The 23660-nt window shown below is 44.7% G+C and overlaps 1 protein-coding gene across 1 annotated transcript; it reads right to left on the bottom strand.

Moving 5' to 3' along the window:
• Window positions 1-57: 57 nt before the first annotated feature.
• Window positions 58-22992, bottom strand: LOC117522952. Its single transcript, XM_034184373.1, has 9 exons — window positions 22865-22992; window positions 22631-22718; window positions 12127-12176; window positions 6750-6853; window positions 4525-4683; window positions 4306-4423; window positions 4165-4226; window positions 242-355; window positions 58-164 (listed from the first exon to the last, which is right to left on the bottom strand). Exons 3-9 carry the CDS (start codon window positions 12144-12146, stop codon window positions 58-60), a joined length of 684 nt encoding a protein of 227 aa, XP_034040264.1. The 5' UTR covers window positions 12147-12176; window positions 22631-22718; window positions 22865-22992.
• Between the last annotated feature and the right edge of the window lie 668 nt (window positions 22993-23660).

Raw genomic sequence — 23660 nt, 5'->3', positions numbered from 1 at the left:
CAAACAAATCCACTCACATTTGTTGTCCATTTTGGATTCCAAAATGTGAATAAATGATCAAAATCCTACCATTCTACACAGTTGGAGCTCCAGTTGTGTGTTATCTATTGATGATGTAAGCAGACTCCCAACCTGCTGGTCCAGCGACAGCACCTCTACCGACCCTTGAAATTAAACCACATGCATGGCTCTTAGTTTGGAGAAAGGTGACCGTGTTTCTTATGGTTTGCGTGCTGAGCACCTTGCTTGAAGAGATCCTTCTCCTCCATCATTCCCAACATTCTGATGCACGTGTCCATGATCTTCCTGAGGGTTGTTTCTTTTGGTGTTCTGAGATGAACAGTCTGTTGGGATGCTGTAAAATAGCAATTAAATTTGTCATAAAGTTCTGATTTTACCTGAAATAATGTCCATTATGAGATGTCCTTTTGATGAAGGTTCACGTATGCACTTCATGGCTAATCATCTTTGATGTGCGCTTGACTGACCAAGTGCACTGGCACACAATGAGCGGTCAGTTTTGATTGTACTGCACATTGTGTGTACCTAACCTGTGCTATGGGGTGTTGATCCATGTGAAAACGTGGTCTGTGTAAGGCACTTGGAAGGGGTCTTGACAGATGAAAGCAGATGTTGACCTGCTTTCATCTGCCTCGGGTAGTGCTTATCACATACTGCAGGAACAGAATGGTTGCCTAGTGCGATGAGTAAAAGTCCTACCATGTATTGCTTCTGCCTGTGCACCTAAAACCAGAGATGGGATGAAGTCACTGTCAAGTCATTCTCAAGTAATCAATCTGCAAGTCCCAAGTCAAGTCTCAAGTCAGCTTGCAAACAATTGGTGGTCATAATGACTTGAGACTTGCTGATTTATGACTTGAGAGTGACTTGATGGTCACTTCGTCCCACCTCTGCCTAAAACAGGTGAATTCACTGATTAAGTCAACTACCTGTCTGAAGAGTTGAACTAATTAGAATTAGCTGGTTTAGTGGATGGATGGAAGCAATATGTGGTAGGACGTTTATTCACTGGGGTTGTCCACCTCTGCTGGTGGCATGTTGATCTATAGTATATCTTGTGCCCATGACCGTAGGCCCTCATTTAACATGTACCACATAAACTATCTTCATGCTTTGAGCAAAGGTCACCCATCATCATGTCATGAAACAGAGATAAGTGAATGTGAGTAATTAATTTTTGAGGTTTCTTGCTTTATGACACTGAAAAGTAGACCAAGCAAAGAAAGTAGACCAAGGTCCTTCACCATCAAACCAAACTAAGACCTGCATTACCTGCATATGCCATGCAAATTTGGTTGCTCTGCACTCAGCCTGTGGAAAATCATTGTGAGTACTGCGTTTTCCATATTTTTTTTTTGTGACCTTGGAAAGTATGTCAGCATCATTCATCATCAAACTCACCTCACACCTCAATGAGTTGCATATGTGGTGCAAGTTTAGCGGCCCTGCATACAACCTTTGGACAGTTATTGTGAGTAATGTGCTGTATTTTCCAGTTTTTATGATGTGTGACCTTGAAAAGCAGATCAAGGTCACTCATCACTGAACCCATCCAAAAGGACCAAGAGGTCCAAAAGTGGTGCAAATTTAGTGGCCCTGCACCCAACCTATGGAAAGTTATTACGAATACTATGTTTTTCAGTATTTTCACTCTGTGACCTTGAAAATTAGATCAAGGTTACTCATTATCAAACTCAGCAAAAATTGTATAAATTTGATGTCACTGCAGTCAACCTATGGAAAGTTATTATGAGTACACTATATGTCCACACAAATGGACAGATGAACACTGTTTCTATGTCCCCTGCCAGGGCAACAGGGAACAATTCATCCTCTTACAGGATTTAGAGAAGTCAGGCAGTGGAGTCACTGAGTATTCATATAGTTCAGTTAAGTCAGAATTTAAGAATTACGATATGTCATAGTATTGTAAAGCCAGCCGCTACAATGATGCAATACAAATGTGCATTCTTCCAGAGTCATACAGAAACACAAGTTGTATTGTAGCATGTGTGCATGCCCTGCATTACGAACATGCATGTTGCTGAGATTAGACTGTAACAACCATTTCGATCATGCTCAAAATTTCTGCTTGGGGGATTGCTGCTGTGTTTCCCATTTTACATCATAACATCCATTGCATGGTTTCTATAAAATGTCAATAGACTGTCTTTCTATAGTGCTTTTCCATCTGTAGCAGATGCGGAAAGCACTTTACGGTGATGCCTCACATTCACACAGAGTTGTTAGCATGCTGCTATGCAAGCCACTTAACTGCACACTGGGAGTTACTTGGTGATTAAGGACATTGCCCATGGGTCATTAGAGGTTTTCCAGTCTGACATGGATTTGAACTGAGGATGGTCTCAAACCAGGAAAAAAGTATAGTATTTGAAATCTTGCTATGTGTATCCCATATACAATTTCTTTCTACTGGTTGCTTAATTTTTGTGCAAGAAGTACACACAGCATGAGGTATTCACAGAGCTTTGCTTTTTCCACATTTTATTATGTTGCAGCCTTATTCCAGAATGGATGGAATTCATTTTTTTCCTCAAAATTCTACACACAATAACCCATAATGACAATGTGAAAAAGGTTTTTTGAGATTTTTGCAAATTTATTAAACATAAAAAACCTAAGAAATCACATGTGCATAAGTATTCACAGCCTTTGCTGTGAAGCTCAAAATGGAGCTCAGGTGCATCCTGTTTCCACGGATCATCCTTAAGATGTTTCTGCAGCTTAATTGAAGTCCACCTGGGGTAAATTCAGCTGATTGTACATGATATGGAAAATCACACACCTGTCTACATATAAGGTCCCACAGTTTACAATGCACGTCAAAGCACAAACCAAGCATGAAGTTAAAGGAATTCTCTGTAGACCACTGCGACAGGATTGTCTTGAGGCACAAATCTGGGGAAGGGTACAGAACTATTTCTGCTGCTTTGAAGGTCACAGTGAGCACAGTGGTCTCCATCATTCATAAATGGAAGACAGTCAGATTCACCATGACTCTTCCTAGAGTTTTCCACCCAACTAAACTGAATGATTGTGGGAGAAGTGCTGTGGTCAGGGAGGTGACCAAGAACCTGATGGTCACTCTGTCAGAGCTCCAGCATTCCTCTGTGGAGAGAGGAGAACCTTCCAGAAGGACAACTATCTCTGCAGCAATCCACCAATCAGGCCTGTATGGTAGAGTGACCAAACCAAAGCCACTCCTTAGCACCAGGCGCACGGCAGCCCACCTGGAGTTTGCCAAAAGTCACCTGAAGGATGAAAAACAAAATTCCCTGGTCTGATGACACAAAGATTGAACTCTTTGGCGTGAATGGCAGGCATCATGTTTGGAGGAAACCAGGCACCATCTCTACAGTGAAGCATGGTGGTGGCAGCATCATGCTGTGGGGATGTTTTTCAGCAGCAGGAACTGGAAGACTAGTCAGGATTGAGGGAAAGATGAATGCAGCAATGTACAGAGACATCCTCGATGAAAACCTGCTCCAGAGCGCTCTTGACTTCAAACTGGGGCGATGTTTCATCTTTCAGTAGGACGATGACCCTAAGAACACAGCCAAGATATCAAAGGATGGGCTTCAGGACAACTCTGTGAATGTCCTTGAGTGGCCAACCAGAGCCCAGACTTGAATCCGATTGAACATCTCTGGGTAGATCTGAAAATAGCTGTACACTGACACTCCCCATCCAACCTCATGGAGTTTGAGAGGTGCTGCAAAGAGAAATGGGCAAAACTGTCCAAAGATAGGAGCACCAAGCTCATGGTACCATATTCAAGGGGACTTGAGGCTGTAATTGTTGCTAAAGGTGCATCAACAAAGTATTGAGCAAAGGGTGTGAATGTATATGTGATTTTTATTTCTAATAAATTTGAAAAACTTTCCAAAATAAACATTTTTTTTTTCATATTGTCATTATGGGGTGTTGTGCATGGAATTTTTAGGGGGGAAAAAGAATTTTCTCCATTTTGGAATAAGGTTGTAAGATAACAAAATGTGGAAAAACTGAACTGTGAATACTTTCCAGATGCACTGTTCATATTTAATAAGGACCTACGTGGATGTGTTGCAAATTGATGTAGGCTTTTATCATATTGTTCATAATTCAAGTACAGTTACTCACCTGTAATGATGATCTCCATCAGTGGCGAACTCCTTTGCTGTGTGTAATTTTGACCATTCTGTCTACAAAGCAAAAAGAGAGTAACATATGACTTTTTCCCCTTTGCTACAAAGTATTTAGCGTCCATGTGAGAGGCTGCACCTGAGCTTGAGTGATCGCTGATTCATGCTGAGGCAGCTCACGTGAGAAGAAGACTTAGACTTACTCATCGACATGAATGTAGAAGTCAGTGTGTCAACTTTATTCTGCCCTGAGGTTTCTGTGGAGACATGAAATACAAACATCACCTGGATGTTCTTTATTTTCTCTGTTATCACATCGTTAATGGTTTTATGTGAGCCTTTGTAGCGACACGTGTACCGAGCAGGGTGTGAAGTCGCTGGGTGGTGGTGTTGGGTGGGTGCAGTTCATTATAAATGGCAGACAGCAGGTGTTCCCTGTCTGCCACTGTCACAATACGGAGGATGTCCAGAGTGTTCACATCCACAGCGGCTATGTCTGCTCCACACAGGTTAGCATCTGAGAGATGGAAAAGTGAGTCACATAGGGTCCTAAACAAAAAGAGCACTCAGTAAATGCATACCTTTGTTCTGTTTTCTTGAGTTACTGTAAGTGTACTTCAAGACACCCCATTTTAAGGTACTATATTTCAGTGTAATGCCCATGTTTTGTATATCAAAATGTTAAGAACAATCTCAGCTTTCTGAATGTGAAATATATATTTGTCTAGAACACTGTGTAAAGACATGATCTATTAATAGAAATATGATGGAAAGTTGGCCAGGACACAGGAGAGTGTTATTTGGGTGGGTTAATGAGGTCTGGAAGCATACTGTACGCTGGTGCCACGCCTTCAACGATACTATGAAACTGCCTTAGGTCCTGGATGGAAAACACTTAGGCAGACAACAGATCTATCCCAACCTCTCAAATATAAGCATCTATCTCCTGCGGACAGGTGAAATGTGAGCATCCCTTTGGTCTTCTCAAGAATGAGGTAACTGCATTGCAGGATCATGCACACTCTATACACAGCCAAAATGTCATAACTGATATTATCTCACAATGTAAGTGATATTTCTCATTGACATCTCCTGAAGTCATTGTTCATTTAACAAAAAATCATTCCAGTGGTACCCAAGGATTCTCCAAAGAGACCTAGTACCAAATACATTCAGTCCTGGCAAGCTGAGAGAAGAAGGCAGGCTGACGTTTCCCCCCACAATCAAATTTTTGTGATGTCATAAAGCATGAATGTCAAAGAAAGATGAATATTTTTGAGACAGCTTTGCATCATCACAAAATTTAATCAACTCTTCCCTGAAATGGGCCCTAGCTTGTTGATCTATAGCACGCAGTCTACAGTGTGTAGCCCAAGCTCATTTGGGGCATATCCAACTCCACTTTATATATTTACAGAGCACATAATCTGAGCATGAAGTAAAGACCAAGATGCTGTATTCAGTGTCTTAATTAACCATGGATGTAAAGTGAAATAAATATGTTGTTGCTCTTAAGAGCTGAGTGTACTAGAATCTACTGAGATGACCAACTCAAGTGAGAGGTTTTCTGGCTAGGAAACAAATCTGCTCATAAATTATCAAAGCGTGCAACGGGATAATTTGTCTTTAAGTGCCTTCATATTTTAGCTAAATAGCAAAAAAAAATCCTGTGAGAATATTACTGATGTCTCTTTTCCCATGGGATTAACCCTCAAGTGTTATTTTAGTAACTAATATGACAGAGTGGGGTTATTTATGACCCAATTGACTTTATACTGGAATACTTCTATATAAATGATTGTTTTAGGGTTCTTGGTATTTATTTCACTCTCTAATGTATTTGTCCATAATCCTTTTCATCTTCACTCTGGGCATCAAAAATCAGTCTCAATGCTTGTGCAGCTGTAAATCTTGTTATTCTCGGTCTGTTCGCCATGCTTCCTTTCAAAAAAGTAAAATATAATGATTAGAGTTGGCAAATTACAAAACTATCTGAAACTATGATGTCAAAAATCTAAATCTAAAATGTCAAAAGATCTTCCCAGAGACATAGGTGACCACGCACAAGTTTGGATTATACTTGTCACACGGATTGACCGATCCTTGCAAAATTCTGTCAACAAATGCAGGAAAATAGGTTGACAAATTCATGACAGGAAATTTTTTTTCTGATTGAAATGAGAGAACTGGAAACATTGGAATCTTTTCTGAAGAAAAATCACTGATGAATTCTGGCAATAATTACTTTACCCCACCTCCCAATATAAAATTAATCCCATAAAAACATTGCACCCAGTGAGTCAAAACTTCACACATTCACGAGAAATGCTGGTTTCTTAGAATGCAAAAGTTGGAGAACCACACCCTGTTTTTTCTGGGACAGGCTCAAAACATGTCAGTGTATGTACATTACCAATAAAAGTGTGTTGAAACATTAACAGAACATTAACACAAACTAAATTGTTGAAGTTTTAATTTTCTTTTATCTTGAACTTTTCACTTTCTTTGATTTGTAATGTCCATAAATTAACCTGCTCGTGTAAGCAGCAGGCCTGGGAGAAGAGACAGATGAAGGAGCTTTACCTCTGATGAAGGGGAGACATTTGTGCAGCCCAATGCTGGTAAACCACTGGCACACTTCATGTGTGTTCAGATCCCTGAGAGATTTGGCCACTTGTTCCTGTGTCCTGGTAGAAAAAGAGGTGACAGACTTACTGTATTCAACATTATGGTATTTAACAACATAAAGCATTTTAGCAAATGCAAAATGGAGTTAATCTTCATGAACATGGAGTAACGGCCGTGGAGAAAAGAAACAAAAGTGCATTCCAAGGATTGAGTTATGCACTCACTAACTAGGAAACTAGAAAACCAGTAACCTCGAAGGAACTGGAATTTATAAAGTAAGAATAAGAGCCCGGTCCCACTGGGGAGAGGATTAATTTCACATGAATTGAGTACACAAATTATTCGTTGTCGTCCTCAACAAAAAATGGCCAAAATGACAAATGTCCCAGTATGAATTACAGATATATTAATAATATATGAAGAACAATCACGGTTGTATAACACACGTAGAGAGGAAATGGATCCGACGCATTGCAATTATCACGGCAGTATTATGGGTGTATTATGAATGCATCGCGCACGTGTTGCGCATGCACAGCATCTGCATTGCGGCCATAAAAGAAGCGCACTCAGGCCGTCGGCATCACTATTCACACCTACAATACAGCCTCTGGAGCATTAGCTGGACTTGGACAAGTTGACTGGAGTAAACAAGCAGTGAACAGGGCAAGTGGCGACGTCAGCGGATCGCATCAGAGTGCAGCTCGTCTGAACGATTATAACAAGAAGGTAAATCTGTTATAAACACAGGAATAAATATTGTAACAGCTGCAGACAAGAAGGAAAAAACACGCAACTGTTTTATCAAGCCTTGACAATGTAAACAAGTCAAATAATTACCTTTTCAGATGGCTCAAAATGCTTTCTGCAGCTTGTGCGCGAACTGCCCAGCTGCAGCTTCCTCTGTGATTCAGAAGGTGATTAGAGCCATTTTCAACAGCCATTTTGCACAATAAAATGATTAATCTGGAACAAAATAATTATTTTATATAGGCAGCATCCAGCGCAGAGCGTGTGTCAGCCGGTAGAACAAAGAACAGCGTTCAGCTGTGAACACAGTGCAAAGCAGACGTAATAAAAACGCTTTATTCAATCTGTATGCATTCGCAACAATTTATTTTAGTTCGTGATGTGGACATGATGGGCATGCAAAATATCCGTTTTACACACTATTCCAGTCCGCTGCCAAGCTGCAAATCCCTGTCAGTTGCGGATATCAGCAGATGACAGCGAATATACAGCGCATAGATTGAGTATGTTTGTGTATGTATTGTGTATGTATAGAGTATGTAAGGTGGATGTCATCCGCAGCCAAAATTTTGTGCAGCTCAAAAATCCTGGCAACGGAAAAATGTGCCTCTGCGGATAATTACGGACGTGTGTGGTTGTCGGCCGACTCATACAAGCATGTTTCATGGATATTGCAGATGTTAAGCGAATATGAACCAATTTTGTGTGCAATCCATACGCAAATCCTCCTAAATACCAGTGGGGCCGGGCACTAAGTACTGAAATTGTGTTTACATCACACATATTTGACACCATGCACCATGTTTTTTGGGACAGCTCAGGGATAAGATGAAGTGGAAATGAAAAATAAGACATGACAGTGTTTAATATAAAACATCATCATTAACAAAAAAATCTTTAACACCAATGTGCTATATGTGGTCCATTTCAATATTTCCATGCAAAGTTGTTTTCTCAACAGGAGCATGCGCAGCATGGCTGGAGGGCCCGCTGGCTCTTTTGGTTAAATGTCAATCGGGAATAGAAAGGTGCTAGTGTAATATTTACAGGCTGCAAATCGGTGGCATATTAAAATATCGTTGTGAAAATATCAAAGGTTTGGTGTCTGTGCTTCCATTCCTGGCAAATTTAGTGTGAAGTAGTTGTAGAATTACTGAAAGCAGAGCACATTAGCACACATAGAGATCGCCTTTTCTGGGAAAGATGGATGCCAACGATGTTTATGTTTGTGACAAGGATCGAAACCACCTGTTACAGCATTGTTTTTCGACAAATTTCATTGACTGTTCCATGAAATGAAACCGTAATATGTTATAGAAGCTTATTAGAACTGTTTTCTTAAAGTTGCTATTGTTGATTGACTTAAATATGACATTTGAATGAGCTGTGATACAGCTGTTCGTGGGAAAAATGAATGCCCATGTTTGTTCTGATCATTTGTTTTATTTCAGGAGGTATGAACAGGCATGCCATTTCTGATGTTGCACAAAATCTCTCTCGCTGTTCCCATGTTGGCAGTGTTTACTCTGACTAAGTTCCAGTCAACCCATAAATGGGTAAAGAGGTGGATTGTGGGCAAGACTTTGTGCGAATTGGATGGGAAGCATGAAACACAAATACACTGCCATATCAGAGAGCAACCTAAATCCAGAACTAAGGTGAACCCTAGTTCTGGATTTTTATTAAAACATATTTTTGCAGACTGAGCAGTGGTTTTCACTGTTAACAGGTACGTATCACTAACTTGGTGATGTTAGCTCCACTGTTACTTCACAGTTGCTGTGGCTATAAGGCAGACATAATTTTTAATAACCAAGCCACTCGTCAAGGAAACCACCGCCTGCAAATACATGTGGCAAAAAAACAAAAAAACACCCACTGTAAAGTTAGCCTGTTAGTTTCATCTTGTTTGGTAAATCTGAGATGTGGGTGTGTCCGGCTTCATCCATTCTGCTCAGGTCAACCACAGTCCTGCTCATGCTTGACCTCTTAATCCATTTACGGGTTGGGTGAGACTTAGGCTGTGTGAGCAAAGCCAAGATGGGGACATCTAGAGTGGCCTATGTTCAGAAAACCTACGGGTGACATCACGGAGGGTTTGTCCTGTATATATACCATCTATGGAAGCAATCTGGTGACCTCCAAGAGCGGCATGCCCCCATGTAGAAGGGATCATTCTAATCTCACAAAACAATCTCCAACAATGAATCAGTGTTTTTTTGAGGTTAGAATGAGCCCTTGAAATGAAATAGTCACTGATAAAAGAGAATAATTGAACCAGCTTAAATGAATTGTTTAAATTGGTAACATCTAAATGAATTAAGTTGGTTCAACTTAAGTTTGTAAGTTAGCGTCGATCTAACTTGTTCATTTAAGTTCGAACAACTTAATTCATTTAGATTTTACCAATTGAAAGAACTTTTTAAGCTGGTTCTTTTTTCAGTGTGGCATTCATTCATGTGGCATTCTGCTTGGGACTCCGGCGAGGGCGGTCGCATTTCCTCCTCTCTCCTCTATCTCTGCTCCAACCTTCAAGTCCCCTACTTCACCAGACTGTGAATTCTTCAGACTATATTGGATTAACCATGGAATTGATCAGCTGGTCTCTGAATGCTATTGACACCATTTTTTTCAACAAGAAAACCCTGCTTGCCCAGATGGAACCTACCCTGCGGACTATGTTCTTGACTCCTGGGAGACATGGCATGTTGCCTGCTTTGCGCCATTCTCTGTGGAGAATGTCGAGGATTTATATTTGGTTTTATTGTAGGAGGGCGGGTACATATTGGTTTATGTGCTGCCCTGATCTACTGGGAAATTGGCAAGACACCTTCCACCAGAACCACGACCCCTCACTTGTCCGTCATGATTAATGAGGTGGGCAAGGCGATACATTCTCAGACTGCATTAACCCTTGAACTGAGACGCAAGTTGGATAACATCTCGGAGCAAAATGCACATCTTGCAAAGGAAGATGTCGGAGACAAGGGAATATTCATAATTGGATCTGGTCGTTCATGTGAGCTGTAAAGGTGTTTTTCACTGCTCAACCATAAACATGGCAGGCTTATCAGCCTCTGAAGGACAAAATGCCCCGTTGTTTTCCTCATTTGACTTACACATGGACAGAGACTGAAAGCATGCTCCCACCTACCCCCCTCCTGTTCTCATCCCCCACCCCATCCTGGCCCCCGCTCACACCACATCCCTTCCCCCTCCGGGGTGCTGCGCAGTTTTAGCTGCTGTAGGTCCCCGTTCCCCCCCAAGCTGGCGGCGTGACTACATGTTGCTGCACTCCCCCGCACTCACATTGCCTCAATTCAGAAAACAGACTGTTTTAGTGCACATAAACAATGTCAAATGTATATGTGTTGTCTTAATTTTGATGCGTGCCATTACTACGGTAAACAAGTAATAATTGTGGATTAATTGCTGTATCTTGTCTGTGGTAATTGGAGTGTGGACGTAATCTCGTTGTTGTTGCACTCGTGTAATGACAATGACAATAAATCTCATCCATCCATCCATCCATCCATCCATCCATCCATCCATCCATCCATCCATCCATCCATCCATCCATCCATCCATCCATCCATCCATCCATCATAACCATCTGTGTATTTATTTATAATTACAATTGTAACACTGCAGCTTTAAGTACATTTCAGTTATGGGAATATGACCCCTTTAAAGAGTTGCTACTAAACATATTTGTGATGTTCTGGCCATCTACAAACCAGCTCCATATCCAAAATGTAATTTAGAGCAAAACGTATAAACAGGGTATGACACATAAAGGTGTGGAATTGCATTTGCAACATGCAAAAACGTGTTTAACAAGCAACAAAACACTTGTAAGCATCAATAATGCATTCATGGTAACCATATGAGTGTTTTAATATATTGTGATAAATAAACAATTTGTGTGTTGAACCATAATTAACAAACAGCGTTGGTTTCTATGTGCTATAACTGTTGCCTAATTGAGGTATTTTTACTTTATGGTGCTTTCTGCTGCCAATAAAGGCTTTACAATGTGTTTGTAGTGTGTATTGAAAAGTGAGGTTAAACTTGTTTCAGAGGTTTAACCCTGGAGAAAAAAGTACTGGATCATATATTTCAAAAACACATAAATATTCCATAGTTGTGGTGTTTTGTTTTGTTTTGGTTTTTTTGCCTAAATTGAAGACCCTGTGTGGGTTCTACATGAGGTGTGGCTGCTTCAGATGTTATGCAAATGACTCAGGCTGCATGCAACTGATGCGGAAAATAAAAATGTGCATAATGTGTGGCAATAATAAGCACAGGACATGACCAATTTGCCTTAAAAATAAAAAGAGCTGTTTTCTGCACGTCTGCCTGTTTGGTGTTCCAGCTAACACGTGCATTGCTAAGGATACGAGCACTCTTGCTTTGCAAAAGCTGGACGCAAAGACCGAAATTCCGCGACTATTTGTGGAGTCATTGCTTTGGGAGCTCAGGAGAGCTGGGAAATATAAACAGAACATGTTGTGTAATTACAGCAGCTCTGGGCCGTGTGCTGATGCCACCCTGAAGGCCTTGTTTTGATGTTTTACAGTACCTTCTCAGGGACGTTTCCATTCTGATCCTCACACGCAGACAAATACGATGCTGCAAGAACGGCATAGAACCAATCAGTCTGCAGGTAGGTTATGAGCAGTGTTGCCACATTTACTTAGAAAAGTTACTTTATCAGTTACTTTTTTAGTTACTTTATACAGTTACTTCATTAGCACCTCTATGCAGTTACTTTATACAGTTACTTTATAGAGTTACTTCTTTAGCAGCTTTATGCCGTTTTATAGTTATTTCATTAGCATCTACAGTTACTTTATACAGTTACTTCTTTAGCAGCTTTATGCAGTTTTATAGTTATTTTCTTAGCACCTTTATACAGTTACTTTATACAGTTACATCTTTAGCACCTCTATGCAGTTACTTTATACAGTTACATCTTTAGCAGCTTTATGCAGTTTTATAGTTATTTTCTTAGCACCTTTATACAGTTACTTTATACAGTTACTTCTTTAGCACCTCTATGCAGTTACTTTATACAGTTTCTTCTTTAGCAGCTTTATGCAGTTTTATAGTTATTTCATTAGCACCTTTATACAGTTACTTTATACAGTTACTTCTTTAGCACTTCTATGCAGTTACTTTATACAGTTACTTTATAGAGTTACTTCTTTAGCAGCTTTATGCAGTTTTATAGTTATTTCATTAGCATCTACAGTTACTTTATACAGTTACTTCTTTAGCAGCTTTATGCAATTACTTTATACAGTTACTTTATACAGTTTCTTCTTTAGCAGCTTTATGCAGTTTTATAGTTATTTCATTTGTTGTGTGGGCCGCTGAAGAGGAGGTACTGCTGGCCCACCACCACCAGAGGGCGCCCTGCCTGGAGTGCGGGCTCCAGGCACCAGAGGGCGCTGCCGCCTTATGGGAGTAGCCTGGGTGACAGCTGTCACCATCACCAGACACAGCTGTTCCACTCAGCACAGAGGTATATCAGGAGGACGGCGTCTCCACCTCAGTGCCGAGATATCGCCTAAGACTGAGGTAATATTCTCTGCATTTATATTCTGAACGACCAGCTAAACTTGTTAAACCTTTTCAGGACTGTTGACTACTGACAGCTTCATTGCTTGGATAAGTACTCACCTTCCTGCTGTACTTTGACAAGAGGTGGAGGCGGCTTCTCCCCTCTCCGTTACTGGGTGCGGTCACATCCACACCTGTGTGTTGTTGCTCTCTCCCGCCAGCAGTACCGGATCCGACGAGCGGAGGCAGTGGCCACCTGGGAATTCGGGACTTGGCGGTTCCAGTATTTCCAGGGTTCGGTGGCAGAGGAGATCTGGGTGGTTCCGGTTCGACTGAGACGGACGTCTCCTACCTTCGAGCCTGCCCACACGACACCAGCGGATTCGACCCCAAATTGTGATTGTTGTATTTATTGTGCTCGTTTCACAATAGTAAACCTTGTTATTTACCTTCTCCATTGTCCGTTCATTGCACCCCCTGTTGTGGGTCCGTGTTCCTACACTTTCACAACATCATTAGCACCTTTATACAGTTACTTTATACAGTGACTTCTTTAGCACTTCTATGCAGTTACTTTATAAAGTTACTTTATAGAGTTACTTCTTTAGCAGCTTTATGCAGTTTTATAGTTATTTCATTAGCACCTACAGTTACTTTATACAGTTACTTCTTTAGCACCTCTATGCAGTTACTTTATACAGTTACTTCTTTAGCAGCTATATGCAGTTTTATAGTTATTTCATTAGCACCTTTATACAGTTACTTTATACAGTTACTTCTTTAGCACCTCTATGCAGTTACTTTATACAGTTACTTCTTTAGCACCTCTATGCAGTTACTTTATACAGTTACTTCTTTAGCAGCTTTATGCAGTTACTTTATACAGTTACTTTACAGAGTTACTTCTTTAGCAGCTTTTTGCAGTTTTATAGTTACGAGGTCTGTGAGAAGAGTATCGTATCTTTTTATTTTTTTCAAAAACTATATGGATTTGATTCATATGTTTTTACGTCAGCCAAGCTTGAACCTTCGTGCGCATGCGTGAGTTTTTCCACGCCTGTCAGTTGCATCATTCGCCTGTGAGCACACCTTGTGGGAGGAGTGGTCCACCCCTCTCGTAGTTGTTTCATTGCGAGGAAATGGCGGAATGATTTGGACATTTTTTACATCAGAATTTTTTCAGAAACTGTTAGAGACAGGCAGCTGGAAACCATTCGAAAAATGTATCTGGCTTTCGGTGAAAATTTTACGGGCTTCACAGAGAATAAGGAGTGTTACTACAGCTTTATGGATGCCCCACAATGGCGAACAGCGCGCCGTGCTCTGAGCCGCCATCGAGAGGCAGAAAACACCACATAATTTCTAAACGGATGGCTGTGTGGAGCTGGGACCATCGTGAGCAATTTCTCTGGTTATCACAAGAGCTGGACATCAGCCATTTTCAGGCAGATTTCACTTTTAACAAGAGATTTTGTCATGGAAAGCCACGCGGAGGCTTCGCGCGTCATTACCGACGCGAAGTCATGACGCGCGAAGCCTCCGCTGCCTGTCTCTAACAGTTTCTGAAAAAATTCGGATGGAAAAAAATCCCAAATCATTCCGCCATTTCCTGACAATGAAAATCCGACGAGGGGGCTGGACCACTCCTCCCACAAGGTGTGCTCACAGGTGAATGATGCAACCGACAGGCGTGGAAAAACTCACACATGCGCACGAAGGTTCAAGCTTGGCTGACGTAAAAACATATGAATCAAATCCATATAGTTTTTGAAAAAAATAAAAAGGTACGATACTTTTCTCACAGACCTCGTATTTCATTAGCACCTACAGTTACTTTATACAGTTACTTCTTTAGCAGCTTTATGCAGTTTTATATGTTGGGAAAGTGTAGGAACACGGACCCACAACAGGGGGCGCAAATGAACGGACAATGGAGTAAGTCAAAATAACAACGCTTTACTGTTGTGAATGTGCACAACGAATACAACCAATCACGGAAATGAACAACAGTCAATTCACAAAAGTGTCGTGTGGGCAGGCTCGAAGATAGGAGACGCCTCTCCAAGGTAAGACCGGAACCACACGGCTTCCTCCGCCACAGGACCCCGGGAATACTGGAGCCGCCAAGTCCCGAACTCCCAGGTGGCCACTGCCTCCGCGTGTCGGACCTGGTACTGCTGGCGAGGAACAAAGGACAGTTAGATGGGGGCGCGTTTGTACCCAGGACTCCGAACAGCAGGGAAGTTACCTCCACCTCTCGTTGGAACAGTAATCCACAAACTAGCACAATCCAAAAAGATACACTCCGTTAGCTTCGATACGTTACCTCTCCGGTAGAAACGATATCTCGGCAATGAGGTGGAGGTGCCGTCCTGCTGATATACCCCACTGATGATTGCCGTCAGCTGTCTCAGGTGATGGGTGACAGCTGTCACCGTAGCTGCTCCCGTGAGGCGGCGGCGCCCTCTGGTGCCTGGAGCCCGCACTCCAGGCAGGGCGCCCTCTGGTGGTGGTGGGCCAGCAGTACCTCCTCTTCAGCGGCCCACACAACAGGACCCCCCCCTCAACGGGCGCCTCCTGGCGCCCGACCGGGCTTGTCCGGGTGGCGACGGTAGAAGTCGGCCAGGAGGGCCGGGTCCAGGATGAAGCTCTTCTTCACCCAGGAGCGTTCTTCGGGACCGTACCCCTCCCAGTCCACCAGATATTGAAAGCCCCGGCCCATCCGTCGGACGTCCAACAACCGGCGCACTGTCCAAGCCGGCTCGCCATCGATGATCCGGGCAGGAGGTGGTGCCGGACCGGGTGTACAGAGGGGCGAGGTGTGATGGGGCTTGAGCTTTGACACATGAAATACTGGCTTCCAGCCTCACTGCGGCGGGATTGATGACCATGAGAATTTTAAACGGTCCTATGTACCTGTCCTGCAGTTTTGGGGAGGCCACTTGTAGTGGGATGTCCTTGGTGGACAACCACACTTCCTGCCCGGGGCGATACGTAGGGGCCGGGGTCCGCCGCCGGTCTGCACGGGTCTTCGCCCTCATCCGGGCCTTCAACAAAGCAGAACGGGCGGCACGCCACACCCGACGGCACTTCCGCAGGTGGGCCTGGACCGAGGGCACACCGACCTCTCCCTCAACCACCGGGAACAATGGGGGCTGATACCCCAAACACACCTCAAAGGGGGAGAGGCCGGTGGCTGATGACACTTGACTGTTGTGGGCGTACTCGATCCAGGCCAGATGAGTACTCCAGGCCGCCGGGTGCGCGGCTGTCACACAACGCAGTGTTTGCTCCATTTCTTGATTGGCCCGCTCTGCTTGCCCGTTGGTCTGGGGGTGATACCCGGATGAGAGACTGACCGTGGCCCCCAGTTCCCGGCAAAAGCTCCTCCAGACGTGCGAGGAGAACTGGGGACCGCGATCGGAGACGATGTCTGATGGTATCCCATGCAGGCGGACGACGTGGTGGACCAGGAGGTCCGCTGTCTCCTGGGCCGTCGGGAGCTTCGGGAGGGCCACGAAGTGGGCCGCCTTGGAGAATCGGTCCACTATCGTGAGGATGACGGTGTTTCCCTGGGACGGCGGGAGGCCCGTGACAAAATCCAGGCTGATGTGGGACCAGGGGCGATGAGGCACGGGCAGCGGCTGTAGCAGTCCCGGAGCCTTGCGATGGTCGGCCTTGCCCCTGGCGCAGGTGGTACAGGCCTGGATATAGTCCCGGACGTCGGCCTCCAGGGACGCCCACCAGAAGCGCTGCCGGACAACTGCCACGGTTCTTCGCACCCCTGGATGACAGGAGAGCTTAGAGCCGTGACAGAAGTCCAGGACAGCAGCCCTTGCCTCTGGTGGGATGTAAAGTCTGTTCTTTGGTCCAGTCCCGGGGTCCGGGCTTCGTGCCAGGGCCTCCCGGACGGTTCTCTCTACGTCCCAGGTGAGGGTGGCCACGATAGTGGACTCCGGGATGATGGGTTCCGGTGGATCCGACAACTCCGCTTTGACCTCGTCTTCGTGTACCCGGGACAAGGCATCCGATTTCTGGTTCTTGGTCCCGGGCCGGTAGGTGATGCGGAAGTCAAAACGGCCGAAGAACAGTGACCAGCGGGCTTGCCTGGGATTCAGCCGCTTGGCGGTCCTGATATATTCCAGGTTCCGGTGGTCAGTGAAAACCGTGAATGGCACGGACGTTCCCTCCAACAGGTGTCTCCACTCTTCAAGAGCCTCTTTCACCGCAAGGAGTTCTCGGTTGCCGACGTCATAGTTCCGTTCAGCCGGGGTCAACCTGCGGGAAAAATAGGCACATGGATGAAGGACCTTATCGGTCTTCCCACTCTGGGACAGCACAGCTCCTATCCCTGAGTCCGAGGCGTCCACTTCAACCACTAACTGGCGACTAGGATCGGGCTGCACCAGAACGGGTGCAGACGAGAAGCGCCGTTTCAACTCCTTGAACGCGGCATCGCAACGATCCGACCAGGTGAAGGGGACTTTTGGTGAGGTCAGGGCTGTCAGGGGGCTAACTACCTGACTGTAGCCCTTAATGAACCTCCTGTAGAAATTCGCAAAGCCGAGGAACTGTTGCAGCTTCCTACGGCTTGTGGGTTGGGGCCAGTCTCTTACCGCCGCAACCTTGGCCGGATCAGGAGCGACGGAGTTGGGGGAGATGATGAACCCCAGGAAGGACAAAGAGGTGCGGTGGAACTCACACTTCTCGCCCTTAACAAACAGCCGGTTCTCCAATAACCGCTGCAGGACCTGACGTACATGTCGGACATGGGTCTCAGGATCCGGAGAAAAGATGAGTATGTCGTCTAAATATACGAAGACGAATCGGTGCAGGAAGTCCCGCAAGACATCATTAACCAATGCTTGGAACGTCGCGGGAGCATTTGTAAGACCGAACGGCATGACCAGGTACTCAAAATGACCTAACGGGGTGTTAAATGCCGTCTTCCACTCGTCTCCCTTCCGGATCCGAACCAGGTGATACGCATTCCTAAGATCAAGCTTGGTGAATATCTTGGCTCCATGCAGGGGCGTGAACACCGAATCCAACAAGGGTAAGGGGTATCGGTTACGAACCGTGATTTCGTTCAGCCCCCTGTAATCGATGCATGGACGTAATCCGCCATCCTTTTTCCCCACAAAAAAGAAACCCGCACCCATCGGGGAGGTGGAATTCCGGATCAACCCGGCAGCCAAAGAGTCCCGGATGTAGGTCTCCATTGATTCGCGTTCAGGTCGTGAGAGGTTGTACAGCCTACTGGACGGGAACTCAACGCCTGGAACCAAATCAATGGCACAATCATATGGGCGGTGCGGGGGAAGGGTGAGTGCCAGATCCTTGCTGAACACCTCCGCAAGGTCATGGTACTGCACCGGCACCTTGGGCGGGGCTCTGACCTCCTCCCTGGCCTGGGAACCGGGAGGAACCGAGGAACCTAAACATACCCGATGGCAGGTCTCGCTCCACTGAACCACTACCCCGGACGGCCAATCGATCAGGGGATTGTGTTTCAACATCCAGGGAAAACCTAAAATCACACGGGAGGTGGCCGGAGTCACGAAAACTCGATTTCCTCCCGGTGATTCCCCGACACCACCAGAGTTACTGGTGGTGTCTTGTGAGTGATTGGAGGGAGTAGGGAGCCATCTAGCGCCCGTACCTGCACAGGCGAGGTAAGCGCCACCAGAGGGAACCCTATCTCCCTGGCCCATTTGCTGTCTAGCAAATTCCCTTCTGAGCCCGTGTCCACCAGTGCTGGGGCCTTCAGGGTTAAATCCTCATAAAGGATTGTAACTGGGAGTCGTGTGGCGATGTGGGTGTGTCCCACGTGAACGTCTCGGCCCACCCCTAGCCCAGTTTCTAGGGGCGGGCGTTGGTGTTTAACCGCTCGGGGCAGTCCCTTACTTGATGCTCAATCGAGCCACAAACAAAACACGCCCCGCGGGCCAGCCTCCTTTGTGTGACCGGTGCCCTAAATGTTGCCCTACTCGTGTCCATAGCTTCGTCAGCAGGGGGGGCTGTAACCGCACGGAGCGCAGGGGCCGTGGAGCGTGGGGAGGGCGGAACGCGGTCGGAACCGGAAGGGAGAGGGACGACGCGTGCCTGGCCACGCCCTTCGTCTCGTTCCCGACGGCGCTCATTTAACCGATTGTCTAATCGTATAACAAGATCGATAAGCCCATCTAAATCCCGCGGTTCGTCCTTAGCCACCAGGTGCTCCTTGAGGACCAACGACAGTCCGTTTACGAAGGTGGCGCGGAGGGCAGCGCTATTCCAGCCGGACCTCGCAGCCGCGATGCGGAAGTCGACTGCATAGGCAGCTGCGCTCCGGCGCCCCTGTCTCATTGACAGCAGCACGGCTGAAGCGGTCTCTCCTCTATTAGGGTGATCGAACACCGTTCTGAGCTCCCTCACAAACCCATCATATGTCAGAAGGAGCCGTGAACTTTGCTCCCAGAGCGCTGTAGCCCAAGCGCGTGCCTCACCACGAAGCAGATTTATCACATAAGCTACTTTGCTAGCGTCAGTCGCGTACATGACGGGACGCTGTGCGAAGACGAGCGAACACTGCATAAGAAAATCCGCGCACGTCTCCACACAGCCTCCGTATGGCTCTGGGGGGCTTATGTATGCTTCAGGGGAAGGTGGGAGGGGTCGTTGGACAACCAGTGGAACGTTGCTGTTACGCACAGGTTCTACGGGAGGGAGAGCCGCAGCGGCGCCCGGAGGGCGCGCTTCCACCTGCGCGGCGAGAGCCTCCACCCTGCGGTTCAGGAGGACGTTCTGCTCGGTCATCAAATCCAACCGAGTCGTGAAAGCGGTGAGGATCCGCTGCAACTCACCGATTACCCCTCCTGCGGACGCTTGTGCGCCTTGTTCTTCCATTGGCCGTTCAACAGCCGGTTGACGCCCCTCGGGATCCATGACGCTGGCCGAGATATCCTGTTGGGAAAGTGTAGGAACACGGACCCACAACAGGGGGCGCAAATGAACGGACAATGGAGTAAGTCAAAATAACAACGCTTTACTGTTGTGAATGTGCACAACGAATACAACCAATCACGGAAATGAACAACAGTCAATTCACAAAAGTGTCGTGTGGGCAGGCTCGAAGATAGGAGACGCCTCTCCAAGGTAAGACCGGAACCACACGGCTTCCTCCGCCACAGGACCCCGGGAATACTGGAGCCGCCAAGTCCCGAACTCCCAGGTGGCCACTGCCTCCGCGTGTCGGACCTGGTACTGCTGGCGAGGAACAAAGGACAGTTAGATGGGGGCGCGTTTGCACCCAGGACTCCGAACAGCAGGGAAGTTACCTCCACCTCTCGTTGGAACAGTAATCCACAAACTAGCACAATCCAAAAAGATACACTCCGTTAGCTTCGATACGTTACCTCTCCGGTAGAAACGATATCTCGGCAATGAGGTGGAGGTGCCGTCCTGCTGATATACCCCACTGATGATTGCCGTCAGCTGTCTCAGGTGATGGGTGACAGCTGTCACCGTAGCTGCTCCCGTGAGGCGGCGGCGCCCTCTGGTGCCTGGAGCCCGCACTCCAGGCAGGGCGCCCTCTGGTGGTGGTGGGCCAGCAGTACCTCCTCTTCAGCGGCCCACACAACATTATAGTTATTTCATTAGCACCTTTATACAGTTACTTTATACAGTTACTTCTTTAGCACCTCTATGCAGTTACTTTATACAGTTACTTTATAGAGTTACTTCTTTAGCAGCTTTATGCAGTTTTATAGTTATTTCATTAGCACCTACAGTTACTTTATACAGTTACTTCTTTAGCAGCTTTATGCAGTCACTTTATAGTTACTTTACAGAGTTACTTCTTTGGCAGCTTTATGCAGTTTTATAGTTATTTCCTTAGCACCTTTATACAGTTACTTTATACAGTTACTTTATTAGCAGCTTTATGCTGTTACTTTATTAGGAGCTGCAGACAATTTGTAACTAATAATCAGTGGCGGGCACAGTTCCACTAATCTGCTAACCGCTAATTATCAAAGCTGATGTTTTCATTATCGGATTAGCTTTTCAGATAACTTTGAAAACCATCATCGGGCCACTTACTGTATCTTCCGATAAGTTTTGGTCCAATAATTTTTAGACCGCTAACATATTTTTGCAGGCGTGGTGAACAAAGTTTAGCAGTTACAAACATTTATTAAGTCTAAAATCAGTTGAGTACCTACCTGTTAAATGTTTTGTAGTAGATGTACAGTTCTATCCTCTGCAAACAGAGGAGAACTGGTTCTAGAAGAAACTGCTCTAGCAGAGGCTCATTTACCCATAATCCCTTTGGCATCTGTCTGTGTTTGTTACAAAACTTCAGAATTAGTGCATTATTTAAAATTAAAAGATATTATGTGTTATATTTTAACTTTGTACAAATGACAGAACTGACATTAATGGAGTTATTCTATCTGGAATAATTTGATCATTTGAAATCAAAACCATAACTCAAAACTGCTTTATTTTCCAAGACCTCTGCCTCACTGCAGCACGGCTGTATTCGGTTAAGGAATAATGGCTTGTTTTGTGTGCAGAGTTGAGATTAGCTCCTCTTAGTTGCTTCACTGCTAGAAAATATGTAGTAAATGGGAGCTTCCAGCAGTGAGCAGGGTGCATAAAGATAGAAGTGCTGACTCATTGTATGGGTCTGTGGTCACCTTTAATGCTACCAGAAGTGATCGTGGTGTTAAAACTCAAAATCAGCTTGTTAGTAGTTGCAAGTGTTTTGGAAGCAATTTATCGGTTAGCTGTAGCTTCCAATAAATTTTTGGGTGGTTTATCGGTTTAGCTTTAACTTTAAAAAACTTTTCAGTTAGCTGATTAGCTGTTATTGAAGCTAACGTTTTGGTTAGATGTGCCCACCATTGCTAATATGTAATGTAACTAATAAGGTAACTAGTAATCTAACAAGGTTACTTTTCTGAGTACTTAGTCTTAAAAATTAGTTAGATTACTAGTTACTTTATTAATTACATTCATCAGCTGCCGACAAGTTCTCCACAGCTGTTAAGGGAGTAACTGTATAAAGTAACAGCAAAATCTAACTGTATAAAGTAACTAATAAAGTAACTTTTCAAAGTTACTGCGGCAACTCTGGTTATGAGCTACAGCCCCCCCGCGCCCAAAAGAAACAGAACCCATAAAATTAGAAAAATTCCTACAAAGAATCAGCATATTTCAAGAAAATTTTGATCTTACACAGATAAGTCCAGGAAGACATTTCCTGGACTTATCTGTGTAAGATCATTCCCCAAAGTTATCTTGGTCGCTTTGCAAAAATGTCATGTTCTTTACAAAATATGCTCCAAATGGGATGATTTGTTGGCAAAATAGGCCTCCAGGCATAATGTCTTTTCATTGGTTGACCAAAACATGTTGGGGAAGATGGTTGGAACAATAGTCTTTGCTGTATTTATTCCAATTTTTATGGGTTCTGTTGTTTTGGGTCGCCCTGTACATCTCAGAGGCTCCTGTCCAATAACCCATAACAAACTCACCAATGGTGATTCGTCGCTGTCGTGTTGTCTTCTCCTCTTTTTGATGTTTCTCTGTATCTCCAAAACTGCAGGAGCGAGTAATGGGTCTCTGTCATGTCAGCAACAGATTGCTGTTCAAATCTGAGTCCAACCAGTTCAGTTAGTTTTAGCTTCAGTCTAAATTATTGTTGTTGATACATAAAATATGGGGCATGATCAAACAGCCGTAAGAGGCACTTTACACAACTTTAATACCTGTTTATGAGCAAATACGTCCATCCTGCCAGCGTGTGGAAGCAACAGCATGTCAGGACAGCTCACATCTTCATTACTCATGTCATCTGCACAGGTCAGTAATAATAATGATAATATGATTATTCTGGTCTCCAACAATCTTTATTTAATTTAGTCTTTTTTTAAGACTTTCTTCTGACACACAGTTCAACAACTTTATTTATACAGCATTATAGCTGGAGCTGATGCTGGATGCAACTAGGCGGGGTTTCTTGGCAACCTGTCAGACGCACAAACGTCTGCCGGGCTGATGACATACTTTTCTGACAACCCACGTTCTTTCCCACAGAAAGCACATAATCATAATTTCCAAATGCCACACGGTCAGTCAGTCGATATCTTTTTTGTCTGCTATCATAACAAGCAAGACGAATGAGGCTGAAAGCTGTGGCATCCATGCTCGGGCCCCTTTTCTCAGGCAAGAAAATGCAGCCATTATGACAAAAGCTGGAACGCTTTCAGCTCAAACTATTTTAAATTTAATGCCTTCACTGACCCTTGAAAAAAATAGACATTCTAAAAAAACAGTAGTCCCTTCATATGGTGGACCCAACAACAACAGCAAAAAAAAAAAAAAAAAGTTCATCTTAATTTTTAGAACACATGTTTTTCATTTCAGGGGCCTGCTTCTCTGCTTCTGAAAGGCTGGTTTGACATGGATGGGAGGTTAGATGGAGTCAGAATCAGATAAGACAGTGTAATTGGTTTATGTGTGTCAGCAGTGGAATCCTGTCTGAGTCCTGCAGAGACGGAGGAG

The sequence above is a fragment of the Thalassophryne amazonica genome, chromosome 13 (genome assembly GCF_902500255.1).
Source record: "Thalassophryne amazonica chromosome 13, fThaAma1.1, whole genome shotgun sequence".
NCBI classification, from domain to species: Eukaryota; Metazoa; Chordata; class Actinopteri; order Batrachoidiformes; family Batrachoididae; genus Thalassophryne; species Thalassophryne amazonica.
This window is presented reverse-complemented; position numbering and strand designations above follow the sequence as displayed.

Coding starts and splice junctions, on each gene's coding strand:
- LOC117522952 (XM_034184373.1), bottom strand. CDS start 12,146: ATGGAAACGTCCCTGAGAAG. Junction 4,684..6,749: donor ATGTCTCCCCTTCATCAGAG/GTAAAGCTCCTT, acceptor TCCATCTCTCAG/ATGCTAACCTGTGTGGAGCA. Junction 4,424..4,524: donor GCGACTTCACACCCTGCTCG/GTACACGTGTCG, acceptor ATGTCTCCACAG/AAACCTCAGGGCAGAATAAA.